We start from the raw sequence: 25,550 nt of genomic DNA, 5'->3' as shown, positions 1-25,550 counted from the left end.
ATTAAGACGGAAAGTCCCCATGACAAAATCAAAACTCAAACACATCCATCCGACTTTCTTATGTATAATCAAGTCAATATTAAAAATTACACCTCGTTTGATGAACTAATTTCAAAAAGTTTGGATTTAAAACCCACATATTTAAAATTAGAACAAACCTAAATTTCCATATTTTATTCGAAATCCCTTTCATTCAGCATCTTTGGAGACTGAAACACACACGGGGGGGTCTCTTCCTATATAAAGGTATATACATATGTGCCGCTGGAATGGGTCCCTTTTTTGATCTGTCAAATATATCAATGGAGTGCAATTTTACCGAGGAAATATATCAATAGGTAGTAATTGACCGATATAGGTACTATTTGAGCTGATAAATATATGAATGGGTTATGATTTCGCTGTGAAATATATGTATCGGTAGGGATTTCACAATTATTCAATATATGAATGGGGGTGTTTTTAAAATCCCAGCTGCACACCTGTACCCAAAATCCCATGTTGAGACCCCCCCGTGGAAACACACATACGAATTATAATCTCAACTTCACCTTATATTCCTTGAAATTGAGCTTCTTAATAAAAATTAATTCTATGCGCACAGATTCTAACCTTCGTGACAATATTTTTTATTGTGTACGTCAAAACAGTATATGAAGTTATTAATAACATTTCTGCATGTGGTTTTGTCAGTTTGTTTACAGTAAACAACGCATGTTCCGTTCGCAATGTTATTTACTTCAAATTTTACCTTGAATCTAACGATAAAGTATAACGCGTTCCGGATAAATGTCAAAAGAACATTCCCACAATGCACAGCAGCACATCCTAAAATCATATTCAAAATGGCGCTATAGATGAGCAGGTAATGATCCTCATCCCTAGTAATCGTCGAATATGTACGACATTCAATGAATTTTACCCTGTAACACTCCCAACTTTCAGTTGAAATATTTTTGCAGCTGAGACATGTCTTCCGTCGTAATTCCCGCTTTTCGCAAAAATCTTCTGCAGATTTTAAGTGCAAAAATGCAATATGCTGACACGTAGACCTAAAAAAATATTAATTCAAAGTAATATAATGCATGTTGTAAAACGCATTGCACAACTTTGTTGTAACACGATGATACAATCCACGAATTTATGGTAAGGGTTGATTGCTATATAGCTTAAATGGGCAAGTCATACTGCTGATAAAAGGACTACCCTGGAGCACAGACGTGATTGTAAACAACATATGTTTTTAGAGTTTGTACAAATTTGTCTAATTAACTTTACTTTTACAAATGACTATGTGTTTATTTTCACTTGTAAAGCATATATTTTTAAAGTTTGCAAACAATTTTATAAACCATATATACGATATATTTAACCAATTTTATTGATAAATTATATTGATTATAATTAATTATAAAGGACTGTCATTTAAAGAAAATGTGTGGGTGAATATAGTTGTAAGATGTATGATAATTTGATCAAATAGTTTGTGTAAGGGATATAGAATAACGTGTAAATTTATTGGTGGAAAAAAATGTTGAAATGACAAAAGGAGCAGGTTTGTTGAAATTAATTTTATTGTCTATCATAAGTCTACATTGTATATTGCATATGTGACAAATTTTAAGATAAAATAATAAATACAATATGTTTATTACCATTTAAAACTTAACTTTAATCTTGTATGATAATGTCTATAAAGTCACACATATATATTTAAAAAAACACTTGATGATACATGTATTTAAATAAATCGCATTTGTCTGACAAGGAAAAGTTATTCTGATTTCACTCCTTAGACCAGGTTGGTTTATATTTTTTTACTGAAAAAATTGGGTTGCAAAAGATTAATCAAAATATTTTCCAAGAAATAAATAATAATAACATTATTTTAATGTTTGTGATCTCCTGTTTATTTTCATTCTTAAAAAAATTAGGTTATTTTTTTCTGTGCTCTTTTAAACATAGTATGTGAGTTCGTGGTGTAGTGGTTAAGACCAATGGCTACAGTGCTGAAGGTCCTGAGTTCGATCCTCCCTCGGTACTAAAAATTTCAGTACATCAGAAGGGTGATTTTCACCCTATCACACACATCTCTGGTACCCAGACTGGAGTTTAAACTAGCATGGGTATTATGGGGGCCTCGGTTGGTCAAAGTTGTTCCCGACTTTGACCTGGAGATCAATCTGCTGATATCTCTTCGGTTTGTCTGTTCCCGCCGAGCTGCCCGGTGGTTTTCTCCGAGTACTACGGCTTCCTCCACCATAATAACAGACACTGCCGGTGTCCTAACACTCCTTGTTGATGGGGTGGGGATGGTCATTGTAAATATTAACCATTGTAAATACGTTAGTGACACATCTCCATTAATTCCGATAGGGAGTGTACATTGATTCCACTGTACCCTCGCAGCTCTCGAAGGGTTTTTCGGTATCAGAGGAATCTACAAGTACATACATTACATACATATATACATGAACATACCTACATAGAATGCTGCAGGTCATCATCATTTAAGTTATACAAAAAATCAGGGGTTTGTGCATTTACAAACAGGAAATAAATGATTATTTCTTTTTTCATAGTGAAGGAAAAATAAAAAAAAAAATATTATGCTTTTGCCATCTGGTTTGATATTTAAATTGAATTTTTTTTCCTACAAATATTCTGAAACTATTCAGTGTTCTCCCCAGGATTTTTGGATAGCGCTGTGGTAAGCGCGTAATTTTCGAAAATTCTCAGTAACTTTATTGCGGCGCGCGTTTTGTTTGTAATTGATTTGATGTGTTTTTATTATATTATGCTATTGATGTTTTCTCTTGTAATGATGTCCTCATCATGCTCATGATAGTTACAATGTACCCCTTTGTTTGTTAATGTTTTTGTCTGGATACACATGATATAGAAGAAGAGTCTTTTTTTTGCTCCGTTGTAAATTCATATATTAAATCCTCATACTATCAGTGTATAAAACTGAAGGAGAAGTCTTTTTCCATGATGGGTCTACACCAGACTACCTATGTGAAGATTTCTTAGCACTAACAGGTAATGTTGCAGAACATGTAGGACCAACAATAAAGTCATTGTCAGCTTCTGTTTGGTTTTGTAACCCACTGTAGCAGTGTACAGTTTACCTTACGACGTTTGACAGGAATTGACATTTTTTTAGCATAAAGATTTCTCATTTTTCTGACCTTAACGTTTTATAATATTTAAATGGCCTCATCCAAGCTGAACATGGAGAAAGTGAAATTTCTCAAGTCGTATCAGCTTGGGGTTTGTTTTTCTAATCATATCTTCTCAATTGTTTTCAAATGGTAGAATTTCTGACTAAACAATTATAAGTTTGAATCTAGGTGATAATTAATACTTCAAAGACTTGCTCATTTTCGGGGTTCGTATGGATAGTAAACCCGGCAAATAATTTGTAACAAACCCCGGTGTTTGATCATAGAAACAAGTGCCTGTGTGTTTGATCGTTTTTAAAATCATCGTTTGTTCAAAGTTCGTAAAACAAGTTTGTGAGTGTCGTCGGGAAATGTGGTCAATTCATTTCATCTCATTTCATTCATATATGCCTCTATATATTCTTTTAATTGAAAAAATAGATGTCAATGTCGAAATCTTTGTTTATTTTGATCTTTCAAAGACGCCATTTTTATTAGACTGGTCCCGCGGAGTTACTTTAATACAGCGGAAATAATTTATTCAAAAATCGTAAACCAGTCAATCATGTGATCCGAAGAGTAAAATAAGCGGGAAATTTGAAAAAATGCGAAAAAAAATATAGCGACGCGGTTGAGTGGGATAGCGCTGCGGTAAGTGCAATAGGACAGCGGGAAATTGAAATAGCGCTGAAAATCGCGGCGCTAAAACGGCCTGGGGAGAACACTGCTATTTTGTTAATTTTTAGCTCACCTGGTCCGAAGGGCCAAGTGAGCTTTTCCCATCACTTTGCGTCCGTCGTTGTCTGTTGTTGTTAACTTTTACAAAAATCTTCTACTCTGAAACTACTGGGCCAAATTAAACCAAACTTGGCCACAATCATCATTTGGGTATCTTCATGTACTTTAAAAAATGTGTCAGGTGACCTGGCCTACCAACCAATAATGTTCAGCAAAGTAAGATTTACAAATAAGTCAATGTGACCGAAATGGTCAGTTGACCCCTTTAGGAGTTATTGCCCTTTATAGTCAATTTTTAACCTTTTTTTTTAAATCTTAGTTATCGTTTACCAAAATCTTCTCCAGGGGTTTCATTATCTTTCATGTTGACTGGTACTTTCCACGTTTCTAGGTGGTACTTTTCAATTTATTCCATGAATATCTTATATAAAAATTCCTACATTTAGGCAGTACTTGTCAATAGCATAGGAGGGTAAAAATAACGGGTACCGCCTCCTAATGAATGGCCTGGTCTCCTCTGAAACTACTGGGTCAAATTAATCCAAACTTGGCCACAATCATCTTTGGGGTATCTAGTTTAAAAAATGAGTCCGATGAATTTGATGGCCGCCACAGCTAAAAATAGAACATAGGGGTAAAATGCAGTTTTTGGCTTATAACTCAAAAACCAAAGCATTTAGAGCAAATCTGACATGGGGGTAAAATTGTTTATCAGGTCAAGATCTATCTGCCCTGAAATTTTCAGATGAATCGGACAACCCGTTGTTGGGTTGCTGTCCCTGAATTGGTAATTTTAAGGAAATTTTGCTGTTTTTGGTTATCTTGAATATTATAATAGATAGAGATAAACTGTAAACAGCAATAATGTTCAGCAATGTAAGATTTACAAATAAGTCAACATGACGGAAATGGTCAATTGACCCCTGAAGGAGTTATTGTCCTTTATAGTTAATTTTTAACAATTTTCATAAAATTTGTAAATTTTTATTAACATTTTCCACTGAAACTACTGGGCCAAGTTCATTATAGATAAAGATAATTGTAAGCAGCAAGACTGTTTAGTAAAGTAAGATGTACAAACACATCACAATAACCATAACACAATTTTGTCATGAATCGATCTGCTTTGTTAAATATTCACATAGACAAAAGTGAGCGACACAGACTCTTTAGAGCCTCTAGTTATTAACCATCTTTCCTGTTTGGACGGGTTCATTTCATGTATGAGGATGAAACAGCTTTTTCCTGAAAGAATGGTGCAAAAGAAAATCTTACAGAATTATGCCTTAAAACTAAAACTAACTTATTGTAAAATGCTTTTGACATAAATTCGGATAATGCATATGCTTCAAAGGAGATAGATAAATTTATATTTCAGAGATAATTAAATTGGTAGAGACTAGAGTAGCATGAAAAATCAGCGTTTTCATAAACCAATGAATTAAAAAAAAACCTAGATAATATTTAACTGGGAATCCTAATTATAACAACACCTCTACATCATGTACATATATGTATCAATCTTAACAACACTTTTACCTAGTAAAGCTGTGTGCTTAGCATAAGAACCAAAATGTTTTTTTTGTTTTTGACAAATTTTGATCAGATCCAAAAATTTAATGATTTTGTAGGTATAAATGTAGGTACATCATATGTACATGTACAAGGATCCGGAAATTTTTTCACATAATTTCGGTCATTTTGGGATAACTTAAAAGTTGGTGCCCTTTTTCAAACAAAGATTGTGTGTATGCTCATACAGTCATACTCGTAGCATTGTTGCATCGCATTTACTTCAGAAATTTCCCTACCATTTCCCTTAAAATCGATCTTGAGCAATAAAAGGAAGGCAACAGTTTAAAAATAAAATGATTTTAATGACTCAAAACGATAAATTTCTCAAACTTCGCTTACGTTTCTTTCGATTTTGAAGCCAAAATTATAACCGGATGTTTTACGACAATAGTAAAACGACCAATTCCGGACTCATTTCCGGGATTAGTTTTGTTTATCAAATTCACAGGAAATCGTCGGCTTTTTAACTGTTTTACCTTTAATAGTGTTTGAATATTAATTATAATAGTTGGACTTGTTTAATTTAGCATGAAATCATTTTTAATTTACGATTTAGTGTCTAATTTGCGGAATAGAATTTCAAGCATGCATATTAGTAAACAAAGCACGTGTGTTTGTAGTGAAACAATATTTTGTTCTACGTAAATTAATTTAATTTTAATTTAATTTTAAATCAGAATTGACAATTGTCTAAGCTGAGAAAAGTAATAAAATAATGCAGACAGTTGTTATGAACTTTTAATTTCTTTAAAATATTAGTTCTGAGCTCGTGATCAATAAAAAAATTAATTAAAAACACAGGTAAAGAGATTAGCGATTATTAGCCAATATTTCCCAGAGGCATTACTATAGTTATTAGGAGGGCCCTCAGGATTATAACACTTTACCTGAGTGGCAGTTTTATTACAGGAAAAGGATAACAAACAAAAAATAAGTTCAAAATGGCGATTTAGACAATGTTAGAAACTCGATCTCAACGAAATGACATTGAATGACCGAAATTATTTCTGTAAAAAAATAAAATTTGTCCTAAATCCCAATTACTCATTTAGGACAAAATACTTTCAGTTTAGGTCAAGACTGGCATATATGACCGTTTCCGGACCCTTGTACATGTATCAAATGTTGTCCATCACCACATGATCTGAAGGTCCCAAATTGCTTGTTCTGATTGTCCCAAATTGCATGTTCTGATTACCGATCCCACATCACATGTCTTGTTTGTCCCACATCACATGTTCTGATGGTCCCACATCATATGTTCTGATGGTTCCAAGTCACATTTTTTAATGGTCCCACGTCACATGTTCTAATGATCCCACATCACACCTTCTGACTGTCCCACATCACATGTTCTAATGGTCCCACATCACATGTTCTGATGGTCCCACATCACATAACTTTTTCTGACCAATCATTCATTTCAGACAGTGTCATAGATATTAGACATGTTCATTAATTCTTTGTTTTGTTTTTGACTAATAAGTTGTAATTGTATTTGATAACTTTTATAAGTGTTGATATTAATTGATTGAAAATCACATTTACATCCTATGTTAATCATTGACCTCAATGTCAGACAGAGGACCATGTTATTGTAAAACAACAAGAAGAATTATGTAAGTTTATAATACAAACATAAGAATGTAACTTGAAAAGAAAAAAATATGACATGCATAAACAGTACAAACATGAACATGTAACAGTGACAAATTAAATAAAAAATGAAAACGTGACTACATGCATCTTCTCAAAATAGTGTTAAAATATATTTAGAACGGAGATTAAGAAGGAAATACTGCAGGCCACTTTATATTTTTGTTCATTTGCTGATTCAGCAAAAAGAAGAAAAAAAGATTAAATATTTTAGAACATGATAAGAATATTGACCAATAGCTTTTGTTTTTGTATCATCCTTGATATCTCTTTCACTTGTGAGTTGTGACTCCCTGCCTCTTTCACTTAGGAGTTGTGACTCCCTGCCTCTTTTTTTAAACAATTCTAAAATATTGCATGTGCATTGCATACATTTGAATGTAGGAGCATGATTATTTCATGGATTAAATGAAGGATAATGGACTTCCACTGATCTGAAAAAAGAAGAAAAAAGAATATATAATTTTAAAAAAATCAAATTCATTTATACAAATGTAACTCTTTTTGGGTCTATTTTGCCCTTCTTAAAAGATAGCCTTGGAAATATTGAAATAACTTAAATGAATTGAAGTAATACATTTGCATAAATAAATATTGTGTAAATCAAAATATATTTACATGTTATTAAAAAAAACTTCTAAATAATTAATATGAGTTTTGTTTTTGCATACTTAATTTTTAACTTGGGACTCAATATTTTTGTGTATGCTGATCATACATTGTACGTGATATATATGTGTGTGCCACTGTTAATAGCTCTATTTGAGTGACAAGTAGATCAATAACTTTGTTAATAGGTACATTTGTACTGTAATGAACTTAAAACAGTTGGTGAGGACTCCTGTTCTTTAACTGGAAGAAGAAGCATGGCATCCAGCTTTCTGTTTCAAGAAAAAGGTCATGTGACCTAGATTACAAGGTTCAATAACTTTGGTTTATGTTTAGGTCCAAGTTACTGTTAATGTCAGAGTTCATATTGCAGTAATTTGGAGTAACAGTGGTTCCTAAGGCTTCCAGAAATCAATTGGACATTTGGTCCAGTAAGCTATTACAGATATGAGTTGAACGAAATTTTACTGGACTTTGTCAAATGTCCAGCGGCCTTGGGAATGACTAGTTCATACATTGTATATCAGTACATGCATACATTGTAGATAATTATATATGAGCATTTACCTGTATAGGTTGCACCAGTATCCAAGAAAAATAAGGTCACTGTGACCAACATTTCATTCTTAATTTACTTTGGTTATATTTAATTTATATTATAGTCAGATTAGTTTGGTATCCGTAACTTTACTTTTAGAAGTTCTAGTTACATGTACATGTAATAAGATTTGTGAAAACGTGCATTTTTCAGAAATTTTTCAGAATCTAGAAGTAAGAGTCATTGTGGACTATATTTTACAATTTTCTTTTAGTTTGGATCAATTTTATATTCATGTTTTGGTACATTTGTACATGTAAGTAGACAAAATATGATACATGTATTTCAAACTTGAGTTAATCTGAACTTTGGTTTGAACAGTAGTTTAGCTGAAAATGCCTTCACTACTTAAATTGTCTACTCTTTAGTTTATTATAAAGTTTATCAATAAAATTTTACTAGCAATACCACCCTACCATTTACTTGTCAGTTGGCTACTTAAAAATGTAGGGTAAACACTGATATATATTATTATCTTTGTTGTGTTATATGTTATCTGGCTGACTGGAACTGCATGTACATGTATTAGAATTTGTAAACTCAGAATTTAAAAATGCACTAATTTAAACTTTTGAATGTTCAGTAGCTCCCCTGAAGCAGATATTTACATGTATTTTGGTATATATTCAATACATATTCATGAAAGGAGAAAATAGTGAATTGACTTTCTGATTCCTGTCTAATTTCACTTATTGATTGACGTCATTGAAACAGCTGTGTACATTGTTTTCGTCATGCATGTTTAGTAAAAAGAGAAATATAAGGAAAAATATTGGATGTTCATTTACACCTGAAAATGTCAGGTATACTGTACACATGCTACAGGGTCAAGATTTCCTCTAATCTGTTATTAAATAAACTCAAATCAAATGTATGACATTTTTTTTGTACATGTACAGTGTGGCAATACGGTCATGATGAAAGCCTTCTGTTGTATAAAAGTTTTTTTTTGTTCTTTCCTTAAATGTATATTAAAGAAACAACCTGTTACAGTGTTTTTATATACTTTTTATGTACTTATTAATACAATATAAATTAAACATCTTTATTAGTTTGTGTAAGGAATACAAAGCGTATGAAGGATAATTTATCACTTGAAATTCTTAACAATGGCATGCAAATTTTACTTTAGTTGACATGTGACTGTCACTATTCTTGTTAACATAGACAAAAGATGTGGTAAGAATCATTAATTAGTTATTGCTTAATTGATTTTCTTTATTGATTAACTTGGTTAATTTTTGTATTCAAGTTTCGTGGTTTATATTAGAAATGCTAATAGCTACACCTACAGTAAACATGTACATTTCATGTTCATTCAAGTAAATGCATAGTTAACACTACAACATATTCTGTGTACTGAATTTGCACTGCATTGCATTTTTGATTGATATAAAATGTATAGAATTGTTCTAAAAAAGCTAACGAGTGTACAATATTGACAGTGATGTCTGTCTTATACTTACATGTACATGGATCTTTTTCATTTAAATTATCTTAATATGACATATGTTATTTATATAGTTCAATGAGTTTATGATATTGAATTATCATATATTGTGACGTTCATATGGCTTTTTTTTTCATTAAATGTATCCAGATTTTACTTCCCTTATATAGCTGAATGAGCGGATAATATTGAAATTATCACATTCTTGTGATGTCTGACGTGGCTTTTCTTTCTTTAATTCATCCAAATTTGACTTACAATATTATATGAATGGATTAGTTTAACAATGATGTATTATGAATAAATGGCCATATTTTGATGTTCACAGTTTTGCAGTTAGTGGTTAGAAAATTTTGATTTTTTAGGTCACCTGCAATTTGATGAGCAGTAAATTATTTCATAAACCATATAACATTTTGAAGCAAGATTTGTCTTCCTGGATTTCCTGTCTAAGTCATTAAAACATGAAATCAGGGTACATGTACCTACAAACATTGTATTTTTCCATTAAAATAGATAGGTTGAAATTTTTTAAAGAATAACTGTTACTCAACCATATTATTATACAATGTATACATGAACATGTACGCGTAGCATTGGAAATAATTTGCTTTCCATAACATAGTGATATCAGTAGAATAAGCATGATGTTATATAATTACATGTTGTGTCAGTAATCATGCTTTAGAACTGCTGATAAGTTCTATAATCATGCTATGGAACTGTTGAAAGTGTCAGTAAATAATGCACTAGAACTGTTGAATGTTTCTATGATCATGCTATGGAACTGTTGAACATGTCAGTAATCATGCTCTGGAACTGATGAAAGTGTTAGTAATCATGCTCTGGAACTGTTGAAAGTGTCCGTAATCATGCGTAATAACTGTTAATAGTTTCTATAATCATGCTAAAGCCTATAGAACTGTTGAATGTGTTGGTACTAATGCTCTATAACTGTTGAATATTTCTACAATGTATATTCATGCTCTGGAGCTGTTGAGTGTGTCAGTAATAGTACTTGATAACTGTTGAATGGTTCTATAATCATGCTAAAGCCTATAGAACTGTTGAATGTGTCAGTAATAATGCTCTTTAACTATTGAATGTTTCTATAATCATGCTCTGGACCTGGAACTGTACTTGAGTGTGTCTGTAGTTTTAATCTGGAACAGTTGAATTTCAATAATTATGCCTGGAACTGATGCTATCTAACTTTTCTATAAAACACACTAGTGTATTTTTCAGCTGTCCACAATCTAACCTAATATAATCAATATTTTCTCAGATACTGTAAGCAATAGGTCAACTACATTTAGTGTAAGAAAATATTGAATGTCTGTCTTACAAGGTTTATCTGACCTTGATCATGGATCATTGGGTATACAATGTATTAATGTATGTGATACTGTGGATTCAGTAGTATTTGTTGGATACCAGTTTTCATTGGTACAGGTGAACCGTGAATTTAAATGTTCAACGAATATCATATTTTCAATAGGCTTTGTATACAGAGATTGGCAAAACCACTAAATCAAATATCCATGCAAATGCAAGTTTTCAGCAATCCACTAAAATTGGTATCCATGAAAAATGAATGAATCCACAGTATTAAATTTACAGTAAAACATTTATTATAAAGACTTTCTGCATAAATATTATGAACATTCTGTAAACAAGTTAATTGCAAGATATTGCAAAGTGTGAACAGTTGTTTTATATTTATTTGTTTTTTTCTCCAGAATTTGCTAGATTGATGCCAGTACAGACAATGGATGATGGTACTGAGAAAGGTAAAGAGATGCCTGAAGTAAACATAAACCAGAATAATGCCAAAACTAATGGACATATCAGTCCTGTAGAATCTCTTAAGAATGGACTAGACAGTGAAACAAGTAGTAACAGTGATACACCATGTGTCATTCAAAATGGTGGTGCGGGTTCGTCCATTACATTTTCCTCTATCCCTGTTATAAATCATGAGTCTGCATCACCTGAAGTCGATCCATCAACACCAAATTGTAACAGTCATCAGCATAATCATGAACCAGGGAGCTCACCCAGTCAAATTTCACCTAACACCCCACAGCAGCTGTCGAGAGGAGAAAGTCCGCATGATCCACAGAATAACAGTAGTTCTCCCCCTAACCACCAGCATGTTGTTCATGTTCATGTTAATCCTGGAGAGACATTTTCAGTACGAGTAGGAGACCAGATTCAGCATATACAAGGTATGTGATTTGGACACTCATTCACAAAACATTTGTATGCCCCTTTATAAATATCTAAGACCAGTTTCTATGAGGTGTAATGTAAACTTGTCAATACATTGTACTATTCTTTCTATTGATAATGGTAAGTTTTATGATACCTGTATAAGACCTTGGTTCTAAAGACTAAATTTAATCAAAATTAGTTAGACATGCAAGATATTTTAGGTACATGTCGTTCATTGTCTTAATATATGTAAGAACTTGGTTAAGAATCAGCTGTTCCCCTAGAGGTACACAAATATTGTGAATCATCCAATAAAAAGATCTGGTATAAGTGCCAATGATACTACTTGCAGGGCAAATAACAAAATACTCTTCATTTAAATTCATTACCCTTAGACATTGTTTGTGCTTCCATTTTAATTCCCTATTAAAGTCCCTGCTCATATTTGTCTGATTCTGTTATTTGTTGATATTCCTGAGATTTTCATGCTATACTACAGTGTGGTAACAGATGTTACCTTACTCTGCATAGTTTCCAAGCTATAGTTTGGTAATTTATAACTGATGCATACATTTCCTTATTCCTTACAGTTCCCAATGTACAATTCGCTATTGAAAGGGACTGAAAATCACAGTTTTCCTAGACCATATATAGTGTCAAATTACTATGAGGTCCAGTATTCACTTTTGATAGACACATACAGGTCATATTAAAGACCTAATTGATTTAACATGATTGTTTGTTGTTGAAATGACTGGTAATTATGATAAATTTTTTTTTTTTCAAGATAAAAACAAAAGTATCATTGCAAAGAATTTACATTGTCTTGACATTCATGAGAGCTAATTAAAATTTTTGATGTACTTAATAGAATGAAATTATTATAATTTCTTCTAAAATGTGTCATTTGTAAATCTTAATACATATAATTTACCAAAACAAAGGAATTTATAACAATGTATAAATAAAAAAACTATTTAAATAAAAAAGCAATAAAACACTATTATATAAATGTGTATGCTATTCAGGTGTATATTTTTTCTAGGACCTAAATATTGTACAACATGTCTTTTAGTTTTCACAGCATAGAAGAAAATCCAGTATACAAAAATAATTGCAACAAAGTGCTGCAGTTGAGTCTTGTTAATCCTATTTAAATTCAACATTTAATTTAAACATCATTCGGTATATCATGTTTATAAAGTACATGTACATATTAATACTAAGGTTCCCCTAATTATCATTATCCAGCAGTTTTATATCAGTATTACTAATTGACTTTAAAATTTAATGTTCATGTCTGATATTGTAAGGCTGCAGATTTTTTTTTTAACATTTTAATGTATACAGTACTTTTTAAATGTATTGTAAAGATTCTAGGGCATGGAACTGAATGTGTTAATTTTTAATGAATAAATGTTGATTATAATGTATATAGTTACATCTGTTTCACAGGTGCTTTTTTTTTATTGATTTAATATCTATAGAACTGTATATTGATATATTTGTATTTATTTGTCCATTTAATTTGGAACATTTTATATATGACATGTACATGTGTATATCTTAGATATGCCAGTAAAACTGTGAGTCTTGCCGGAATAAGTTATATGTCTTAGATATGCCAGTAAAACTCTCAGCCTTGCCGGAATAAGTTATATGTCTTTGGACAATAGATGGAGGATCTTCTTGTCTTCAATTTTTCACAGGATTTCCAAAGGAAAAATTAGTTATTGATTTGGGTATATAGGGTGGGCAACTGGGCAGCAGCCACCAAACAGTGTCTGTGCGATTACTCATGAACAATTCAACTAAATTTAATATGTTGTTACTGATATAAGATTGGAGGTCGAGTTCAAATTGTTCAATATTAACAGTTTGACTGTTCAGGAGTTATGGTTCTTGAAAGATTGAAAAATGGTGTTTCCAGTGGTGTTCATGCTTTAACTCATGAACCTTTTTAACTAAAGGTGTTCAAGCTTTAACTCATGAACCTTTTTAACTAAAGGTGTTCAAGCTTTAACTCATGAACCTTTTAACTAAAGGTGTTCAAGCTTTAACTCATGAACCTTTTTAACTAAAGGTGTTCAAGCTTTAACTCATGAACCTTTTAACTAAAGGTGTTCAAGCTTTAACTCATGAACCTTTTAACTAAAGGTGTTCAAGCTTTAACTCATGAACCTTTTTAACTAAAAGTGTTCAAGCTTTAACTCATGAACCTTTTTAACTAAAGGTGTTCAAGCTTTAACTCATGAACCTTTTAACTAAAGGTGTTCAAGCTTTAACTCATGAACCTTTTTAACTAAAGGTGTTCAACTTATAATATAGTGTTACTGATGACAAAATAGAGGTCAAGTTCAATATTGATGCTTTTCACTCTCACCGTTCAGGAGTAAAGGTTCTTGCAAGATTGAAAAATGGTGTTTCCGCCAATAAATGTTAAAACATCTGGTTTCCTGTCACTCTGATACACTCTTGTTCTGTATGATTTTAGGAACAACATGATCAGTTTGACCTAAATTTCATGCTTCAACAATTTGTTACACAATTTAATATAAAAAGGATAGACACTGTGTTGTTGAGGCATCTCTTTGAATTTTTTATACATTTGTTTATCTTTTTCTTTTGATGTTGTCTGTCCTTTCATATTACAAAGTACATGTACAAATTGTATAAATTTCAAAGTTGTTTCTCCTAATTTTTAAATTTTTTTTTGCCACTTGGCATCTTTTATATTTCAGTAGAATGGTTTTAAAAGGTTAGGAATTATACATTTACAGCTTGACGTATTTGATAATGACATCATTAGAAATTCACACTTTTGTCAGATGACGTACAATTTCATGTAGGTTTTTGTTAATATGCTTAAAATACATAAAGGGTCATCCATACAGTATATACCATTGTTATATTTTGTACATTTTGCATATACAATGATTTTCTAAGGGTTTGTTCGAGGGGTTTGAAATGATGACAAGGCACCATACATCTCATACTTGTGAGTTTTGTGGTAAGTTTACTATTTGAAATTTGAATACAGTCAGTCTAATACTTAATATGTCTGGTTACAAAATACAATGTATTTATTAGACTACTGCCAGTTATTCTAAGGGACGACATCAAAAGTTCAATGTAGGATAAAAAAATTAATTCACATAGATTTTTCACTGACCCCCCCCACCCCCCTCTTAACTTAATTTGGGAAAAATTGATTTACCTATATGGATATATGTAAAATCGATTTTGGATTAACAAAACTTTCAGCAATGTTGACCCCCCCACCCCCAAACTATTTGATTTAAGTTTTTTATCCTACATCGATCTTTTGATGTCGTCCCTAATTCTGTCGGGTTTACAATGTATTTATTAGACATGGACATTTGGTTTAGAATTTTAAAGCACTAAATAGTAATTTTTGGGCAGTAATGGACTTTCTTTAGGTCATTTGATTTGTAGTATGTAAATATAATTAAAACATGACTAAACTACAAGTAGAGAAATATTTTGATCAGACCAAACCATGCAAACCATATATTAAAGTAAACTTCCTCAAAATAAAGGTTAGTCTGTTACAGATTCTCTTGTGGGGAATAGTTGTTTTGTTTCCACTAATGAATTTCAGACTTACATTTTAATATACATGTATGTTTGAATATTTGAATATTTTGCTTCAGGCAGCACCAGTTTTCAAGATTTTTACTTTTGTCAATTTATCTGAACTTAATTCAGAAATAACCTTAGATTCAACATTTTGTGTACATTCTGTTTTGTTAATGCAGAATAATCTTGCAGATTTGACATTTGGAGATCTATATGTATCAACACCCAAAACCCCCCAAAAAATATAGAGAAATAGCTGGAAAATATAAGCTTGTAATAGGAAAGCCATGAAAACCTTTTAAAACATTGGTGAGTTGATTGTTGAATATCGATGTAACCTATTCTGGATGGCACTAAACAATATTGTCTAAGATTTCATTTCCTGTATTGGTATTGCATGTCACCACTTTTTGTTCTTGTGTCAGAAACTGGATATATTTCAAACTGTCTAATTGTTGATTAACATGTATGGATTCAAATTTGTATCTATAGCTATACTTTGAAAAAATCATTTAAAGATGGCCCTTCGGTTATTGATGAAATGTTGGATTTAAAATGTCTTTAAGGCGTACCCGTAGACCCCTTATCTTATTTTATCATATGGGTTTCAACTATTTTCTCTGTGGACTACAGTTTTAATGTAATGAGTCGTCACATCATTAAATGCATGTTTACAAAAGGTTTTGAGTGTTGAAGTTCAATACATTGCCCCCTCAACAAATGGTAGACATGTTTTGTATGTCTCATATTAGATTTTAAGAATAGTTTAAATTCTGTCCCTTTGGTTCAGGTTTACAAGTTTTAAGTATATTATTATTATATATTCCGAAAAAACTAGACTATAAACATCTATGTCATTTTATCTTTATTAGATAGTTGTCTCATTTGAAATCACACCATATCTCCTTTTTTGTTTGGATTATCCCTTCCACAAGTCACTTTACCTATCAATGAACATTGTTCATTAAATTTTAGACCTACGTGTATGAACAATTCATGTTGTTTAATGTATTCCCATTTTCTCAAGCTTGTATTGATTGCTTGGTGTTAATGATATAGTCAGTGAGTCACTCTCAACACCATTGAGCTGTTTTCTGGTGGTTTGTTTTTATTGGCGGAGGAAGTCGTAGTGCAAGGAGAGAACCAATAACCTTGTCGGTTGTCAGCAGGTAAACTCACCATCCTACACTTGCCACAGCTTGTATAGAAACATGTCTATGGTGCAGTATGTTAACATACATGTCTTATCTTGTCTACTGTGATGCTGGGTTACTGTATCATTGCTAATGACATCTAAACTGAATCGATCAGCTTTATGCATATACACATGAACATAAAGCATTTTGATAACTAAGCTTAGTCTTCTTGAGATAAAATATTAAGAATTGGTAGAAATTTATACATTTATGAATTCTTGTAACCTGTCCAATATACATTCTACATCATATTTGAATTTTACCATATTTTTTCTTTATGTGGTCTTATTCAAAGAAGGGTTCCAATCAAACTAGTGTCCTACATGTAAGTTATGTGCTTAAAAATCATTAGAATCAGTCTATTCATCTGTATAGAACTTCACTGAATGTTTTCTAGCTTCAGCAATTGAAATTCTACAGGAAATTTGTCTGGAATATTCTCATATTGATAATTACGTAAAATATAATTTTCTCAGATTGTCTTCAAGTTCAGTGTTGCAATAAAATCACTTAGTAAGAGATCAGATTGCCAGTAGTTTAATAGCTGTATTTGCCACATGTAGAAGGCTAATTGTGTTTGTTAATGTTAGTCATATATCTTATTATGGACATATATAGAATAATATGAAGAGGTCATCCACGCTTTATTGATTTTACTATTTGTAGTAATTCCGCAGGTGTCGTCAGTAAAGACCTAATTTTCATTGATAATCTAGTGTTTATAAACAGGGAGTGGATTAAACGTTATTTTGATTTCTCCTTAATATTGAAATGTACGTGTTGCTGCCTTGTTTGATATTGATTAGCAAACTGTAGAAGTGAGTCCTCTATAATGTAACGGTTTTCTCAGTAACGATACCACATAACTGACGTCACTTACTAAGCTGTATTCTGTTTCATTACTAAATGCATTGGTTGTCAGAAACAGAAGAAATAAATGATTGAAGAACAGTTTGTTTTGTTTCAGTTTGTACATATACAAATATTTTATACAATTATTGAAGTAAAATCTTTGCAGAAACTAACAATATTTATCCTTCGATGTCAATTTTAGAATTCACATCAGAAAAAATGAGATCTGTTTGGAAGATATACAGATAAAGATTCTTATAGAATAACATTAGACCACTCAGTTGGTCTGGACCAAACTTGACAACAATTAATATTATTCTTTGGGTGTTCGTGTTTAAAATATGTAAGTTATTCCTATATATAGCTCTGAGTTTTGTATTAAAAATTTTACTAGAAATTTGAATGAAAAAATATACAAAACATGGCTGTTTCTAATTCCTCCTTATACATCAGTCACTGTAGGCAATTTAATACTGAGCAAGAGCTCCGTTCAGCAGGATTTTTGCTTTTGATGAAATTTAAATAGAAATACCCATGAATTGAAATTCTACTTTGATAAGGTATCAGGATTCAGTTATCTCAGCTATATAATCTTGCTTCAGTATAAGATAATTAGTCCTGCAATCCAACCTTAAAAGAAATGCCTTTGAAAGTGTTAATACTCAAAACTGTTTCTGCTTATCTTGCAGATTTTACAGATCCTATTCAGTATGTTGCATAATAAGAGATTTGATCTTTCTTCTAAAAAAGCCTGGATGAAAGTGTATTATTTTATCTTATTTAATTGCAATGTATACATGTCTAAGACAAGGTCACTTGAAACAATGTCTGTTGTGTGATTCATATGCATACATCAAAATTTAACTAATTTCAATCTCACTTGTTGTTAAATGCATGAATTATCAGACAGGATTCCAACATGTTAGTGTCTATCAGGTCAGTATGTCAAATTAGGTCGATTCCGTTAAGGTGTTTCCCTCGTATATCAACATTGTGACGGTATTCATGATAGATTGTGACCTGTTATAGCACAAGTTTACTTTTCATGGTAGCCCAAGGCACATTGTTAGGGTGACATTGTTTCTGTTTCTATATTTAAACTAGTCATTTACATTGAAGTTGAGTTAACCAAATGAAATTGTCAAGTTAGCAGTGTAAAATTGTGTATTTTTCATTTGTTTCAGAGATCACCACCTTTTTTACCTGCCTTTGGCCCTCAACATGCATATCATATTAGCTACTGAAAGTTAAGAAAATAACATTTCACCTTGAGATGTTACATGTATTTAATTAGATTCGTTTGTTCAACTATAAAAGTTAACTGTTCATGATTTTGGTGTGCACACAAAAATGAATATATACTTTTGTCTAAGATTACTTTGCTGTTGTGTTCCATCTAGGGTTGGAAGATTTCATGTTTGTGAACAAGTCTGCTTTTGGCAGTTTCTATTGTTTACTGTGTTCCATATGCTGGTTGTGTACAAGTCTGTTATTGTCAAAGTTTCTATTGTTATTGTGTTACATATGCTATTCAAGATATCATACATTGTAGTTGTGTACAAGTATGTTATTGTAAAAGTTTCTATTGTTTATTGTGTTCAGTATGCTGTTTTAAATTTTGTGTTTGTTTACAAAGCTGTAATATTATCAAAATTTCTATTGTTTATTGTGTTCCATAAGTTGTTTTAGATTTCATAATTGTGTACAAGTCTGTTTATGTCAAAGTTTCTATTGTTTATTGTGTTCCATAAGCTGTTTTAGATTTCATAATTGTGTACAAGTCTGTTTATGTCAAAGTTTCTATTGTTTATTGTGTTCCATAAGTTGTTTTAGATTTCATAATTGTGTACAAGTCTGTTTATGTCAAAGTTTCTATTGTTTATTGTGTTCCATAAGTTGTTTTAGATTTCATAATTGTGTACAAGTCTGTTTATGTCAAAGTTTCTATTGTTTATTGTGTTCCATAAGCTGTTTTAGATTTCATAATTGTGTACAAGTCTGTTTATGTCAAAGTTTCTATTGTTTATTGTGTTCCATAAGCTGTTTTAGATTTCATAATTGTGTACAAATTGGCTGCCAGTAAATTTGTCTCTATTAAAAGAGTGATTTGGCTCCTTTTTCTAACAATTTATTTACAGTGAACATGTATAGTGTCGGTCAGGCAAGACTTGAAGTCATGTGAAATATTTATGATTATGAAGACTTTCTGGGGCGTTTTTTATATATAATAAAACAAGAAATGCAGACATGAAAACAATAAAAAAGAAAAACTAAATATGGCTACATAAGTCTTAAGGTTAATTATATATAATAGTTACTTCCGTTTAACATTTTACAGTAGACATGACAATATTTCAGGTATGACAAAGAGGAAATGAGAAAATTTGATACATGATATTTAATCTAGAAGTACTTTTAGAGGTATTATATTACAACCTACAGTAAGATCTATTAAAAACAATAATATCTATTCTTTAACAAGTTTTGTAGTTAAATAGGACATTTTCAAGTTGGTAGATCTAATGTCAAATGACAAATATTTCATGCAATTCAGGATGAAATAAAAATGTACATATCACTCTGCAATATCTTGTTAATGCTCTATAAGTATAAACATGATAAAGGCATTAGTCTTACTTTGCTTCATGAACCAAGCTAATATTTACACTGTAATTATAACTTGTAAATGCAGATCAGTTCAAATTTGGATGGGGTCACTTTCGCACTGTTCTCAAGTTATGTTCCGTTATATATGGAAAAATTGCTGAATTTTCCTTATATTACCAAGCAGGGGCATCTGTGTTCCTTGGGCATGTTCTTCTTTTTTTATACGACTGCAAAAATTGAAAAATTTTTTGGTCGTATATTGGTATCACGTTGTCGTCGTCGTCTGTAGTCGTCGGCGGCGTCCTCCGAAGACATTTGGTTTTTGCACTCTAACTTTAGTAAAAGTAAATAGAAATCTATGAAATTTAAACACAAGGTTTATGACCATATAAGGAACGTTAAGATTGATTTTGGGAATTTTGGTCCCAACAGTTTAGGAATTAGGGGCCAAAAAGGGCCCAAATAAGCATTTTCTTGGTTTTCGCACAATAACTTTAGTATAAGTAAATAGAAATCAATGAAATTTAAACACAAGGTTTATGACAACAAAAGGAAGGTTGGGATTGATTTTGGGAGTTGAGGTCCCAACAGTTTAGGAATTAGGGGCCAAAAAAGGGGCCCAAATAAGCATTATTTTTGGTTTTCGCACAATAACTTTAGTATAAGTAAATAGAAATCAATGAAATTTAAACACAAGGTTTATGACAACAAAAGGAAGGTTGGGATTGATTTTGGGAGTTGAGGTCCCAACAGTTTAGGAATTAGGGGCCAAAAAAGGGGCCCAAATAAGCATTATTTTTGGTTTTCGCACCATAACTTTAGTATAAGTAAATAGAAATCTATGAAATTTAGACACAAGGTTTATGACCATAAAAGGAAGGTTGGGTTTGATTTTGGGAGTTTTGGTCCCAACCGTTTCGGAATAAGGGGCCCAAAGGGTCCAAAATTGAACTTTGTTTGATTTCATCAAAAATTGAATAATTGGGGTTCTTTGATATGCCGAATCTAACTGTGTATGTAGATTCTTAATTTTTGGTCCCGTTTTCAAATTGGTCTACATTAAAGTCCAAAGGGTCCAAAATTAAACTAAGTTTGATTTTAACAAAAATTGAATTCTTGGGGCTTTTTTTATATGCTGAATCTAAACAGGTACTTAGATTTTTATACGACCGCAAAATTTGAAAAATTTTTCGTCGTATATTGCTATCACGTTGGCGTCGTCGTCTGCGTCGTCGTCGTCGTCGTCGTCCGAATACTTTTAGTTTTCGCACTCTAACTTTAGTAAAAGTGAATGGAAATCTATAAAATTTTAACACAAGGTTTATGACCACAAAAGGAAGGTTGGTATTGATTTTGGGAGTTTTGGTCCCAACATTTTAGGAATTAGGGGCCAAAAAGGGCCCAAATAAACATTTTCTTGGTTTTCGCACTATAACTTTAGTTTAAGTTAATAGAAATCTATGAAATTTTGACACAAGGTTTATGACCACAAAAGAACGGTTGGGATTGATTTTGGGAGTTTTGGTTTCAACAGTTTAGGAATTAGGGGCCAAAAAAGGGCCCAAATAAGCATTATTCTTGGTTTTCGCACAATAACTTTAGTTTAAGTAAATAGAAATCAATGAAATTTAAACACAATGTTAATGACTACAAAAGGAAGGTTGGTATTGATTTTGGGAGTTTAGGTCCCAACAGTTTAGGAATTAGGGGCCAAAAAGGGACCCAAATAAGGATTTTTCTTGGTTTTCGCACCATAACGTTAGTATAAGTAAATAGAAATCTATGAAATTTAAACACAAGGTTTATGACCATAAAAGGAAGGTTGGTATTGATTTTGGGAGTTTTGGTCCCAACAGAATAAGGGGCCCAAAGGGTCCAAAATTAAACTTTGTTTGATTTCATCAAAATTGAATAATTGGGGTTCTTTGATATGCCGAATCTAACTGTCATGACTGTGTATGTAGATTCTTAACTTTTGGTCCCGTTTTCAAATTGGTCTACATTAAGGTCCAAAGGGTCCAAAATTAAACTCAGTTTGATTTTGACAAAAAATGAATCAGTTAGGTTCTTTGATATGCTGAATCTAAAAATGTACTTAGATTCTTGATTATTGGCCCAGTTTTCAAGTTGGTCCAAATCGGGGTCCAAAATTAAACTTTGTTTGATTTCATCAAAAATTGAATAAATGGGGTTCTTTGATATACCAAATCTAACAGTGTATGTAGATTCTTCATTTTTGGTCCTGTTTTCAAATTGGTCTACACTAAAGTCCAAAGGGTCCAAAATTAAACTTAGTCTTAACAAAAATTGAAATCTTGGGGTTCTTTGATATGCTGAATCCAAAAATGTACTTAGATTTTTTATTATGGGCCCAGTTTTCAAGTTGGTCCAAATCAGGATCTAAAATTATTATATTAAGTATTGTGCAATAGCAAGTCTTTTCAATTGCACAGTATTGCGCAATGGCAAGAAATATCTAATTGCACAATATTGTGAAATAGCAAATTTTTTTTTAATTAGAGTTATCTTTCTTTGTCCAGAATAGTAAGCAAGAAATATCTAATTGCAAAATATTGTGCAATAGCAAGATTTTTTTTTAATTGGAGTTATCTTTCTTTGTCCAGAATCAACTTAAATCTTCGTTATATACAATATACAATGTATATTCACTTTTTACTACCAACTGATAAATTAAAATAATCTTTACCATTCAGTGATAACAAGCAGTTTTTTTACATCTTAATATTTTATGATGTATTTAAATGAGTAGTTATTGTTGCAAACTCCATTAGAAATTTTAATTGAGATTAGTTTTGGAATAAGGGAAAGGGGGATGTGATTAAAAAAATTGGGTTCAATTTTTCTCATTTGAAATTTCATAAATAAAAAAGAAAATTTCTTCAAACATTTTTTTTGAGAGGATTAATATTCAACAGCATAGTGAATTGCTCTAAGAGAAAACAAAAATTTTAAGTTCATTAGAACACATTCATTCTGTGTCAGAAACCTATGCTGTGTCAACTATTTAATCACAATCCAAATTTAGAGCTGAATCCAGCTTGAATGTTGTGTCCATACTTGCCCCAACCGTTCAGGGTTCAACCTCTGCGGTCGTATAAAGCTACGCCCTGCGGAGCATCTGGTTGATTATTGGCCCAGTTTTCAAGTTGGTTCAAATCAGGATCCAAAATTATTAAATTAAGTATTGTGCAATAGCAAGAAATCTTCAATTGCACTGTATTGTGCAATAGCAAGAAATCTTCAACTGCACAGTTTTTATGAAATATTCTTTGAAAATTGGAGTTATCTTTCTTTGTCCAGAATAGTAGTTGAATCAACTTCAATCATTGTTTTAAACAATATACAATGTATATTCACTTTTTACTACCAACTAATAAATTAAAATAATCTACCATTCAGTGATTATAAGCACTTTTTTACATTTTAATATTTTATGATGCATTCAAACGGATAGTATCTACGATTTTCATTAAAATTACTTTTTTAATCTATATGCCGGATTTTGTACAAAAAGTAAAATAATTATGATTAAAACAATTACTGGTTACGTTCCATTAAGCATTTAGAAGCTTTTTAACGTTTAACACCTACATTTATTTATTGTCTACAAATAATAATTCGATGTTAAGCCCAACCGTTATTCATATGACCTTTACTCTTCAGTTCCCAATGCGCAATCGCACATTGTGCCTTGAAGGGAAAATGGTCGAACAGGTGATTGTTATCGTGGAAATGGTACGCGAATTAACAGATTCAGCCAGAAAAGAAACAAAAAAGAGGTGCAGAAAAAATATTGTAAATGAAAAATAAAAAACGTCGATGAGATTGGTCATTAAAGTTACTCAAAAACACCTGCGACGCAGGCAAAGTCAAACAGAAGTAGCCGACGGTTTGCGTAATGTTTACATTTCTTAAATTTTCCAGTTGACATGAAAAAAAAATCTCAACGTGTGTCAAAAATATGTTTATAAATTTACGGGCAGTAATCTCCCACCTTAGAAGAAATTAGAAATCAACTTCCTGAACTGTAGTATTATTCTTCAAGTGTATCCTTCATGGAGGCCCCGATTTAACACACAAACACGTGTATACAATATTTGCATGGTTTAGTCATACAAATGTAATAACAAGTGTATGATATCGCCATTGTTGGAGAATCTTGGGTTGGAATAATATGCCGGTATTTGTTATAATTTTTATTTACATAATTTGATAAATGGCGTCATATATGTACGTTTAATAAAGAGTAATTATCAAATATGTAAGAAAACAAAAAGCACGTGTTCGTATCTATTTATATCTTGGAAGTAAACCCAATGCATTATTAATGAGATGAATTGGCACACAACACGATATGAATTATCAATTATTAACACTTCTGTAGTTTATGAAAACATTCTAGCGATCTTATTGCTTATATTTAGTACATATCTTTGATTTTAACAGCTTTAAAACGTGTTCATAATTTTGTCAAAATTGTAGCTACTATCCCTTTAAATGAGTAGTTATTGTTGCAAACTCCATTAGAAATTTGAATAGAGATCAGTTTTGGAATAAGGGAAAGGGGATGTGAAAAAAAATTGGCAGGGGGGAGGGAAAATTTCTTCAAACATTTTTTTGGGAGGATTAATATTCAACAGCATAGTAAATTGCTCATACATGTAGGCAAAAAAAAATTTTAAGTTCATTAGACCACATTCATTCTGTGTCAGAAACCTATGCTGTGTCAACTTTTTAATCACAATCCAAATTTAGAGCTGAATCAAGCTTGAATGTTGTGTCCATACTTGCCCCAACCCTTCAAGGTTCAACCTCTGCACTCGTACAAAGCTTCGCCCTGCGGAGCATCTGGTTTTTATCTGTGTTCATTTGAACTTGTAATTTAAGATACTTGTTTTATACACATGTTCAATATTTTTGGTAAATACTGCTTCTTTTTGCTGTAAAATGTAAATTGCGAGATTAAAAAAAGGCTAGGTTTGATTTGCATTTCTTGATTAACTTTGCATATCTAATTTGCATATCCTTTATCCTTTGTATGAACTTTTGTATTAATCCTTGTTGAAATATCAGAATCAAAGAGGAATATACACATATATATCAATATTGACCTTAAAATAACTAGCCCTTTTCCCAGAGGGAGCTTCATTACTCTTAAGAGTTTTAAGTTTGATTTTCAAAAATGATCAACTATTGAATAAAGAATTTCTTCAATATACATGTAACCTTATCAGAAATGCTCAATTACTTTTTTTTCCATTCTAAATGTT

At 31.6% G+C, this 25,550-nt stretch overlaps 1 protein-coding gene across 3 annotated transcripts in view; it reads left to right on the top strand.

Annotated features, from left to right (window-relative positions):
* The first annotated feature begins 781 nt into the window (after positions 1-781).
* Positions 782-25,550, top strand: part of LOC143067284 (fibronectin type-III domain-containing protein 3a-like) — a 111,619-nt gene continuing 86,850 nt past the window's right edge. For 2 of the 3 annotated variants that reach the window (XM_076240413.1, XM_076240412.1), the window contains exons 1-2: positions 1,525-1,555; positions 11,530-12,018. In XM_076240413.1, the coding sequence (XP_076096528.1) occupies positions 1,540-1,555; positions 11,530-12,018 (505 nt within the window). In that variant the 5' untranslated portion in view covers positions 1,525-1,539. Of the gene's footprint in view, positions 866-1,524; positions 1,556-11,529; positions 12,019-25,550 lie in introns of those variants that run through there. The other variant, XM_076240414.1, reaches the window with a different exon arrangement.

Source organism: Mytilus galloprovincialis, chromosome 3, assembly GCF_965363235.1.
Source record: "Mytilus galloprovincialis chromosome 3, xbMytGall1.hap1.1, whole genome shotgun sequence".
NCBI lineage: Eukaryota > Metazoa > Mollusca > Bivalvia > Mytilida > Mytilidae > Mytilus > Mytilus galloprovincialis.
The sequence above is the reverse complement of the archived record's forward strand: the minus strand, read 5'-3'. Positions and strand labels throughout refer to the sequence as shown.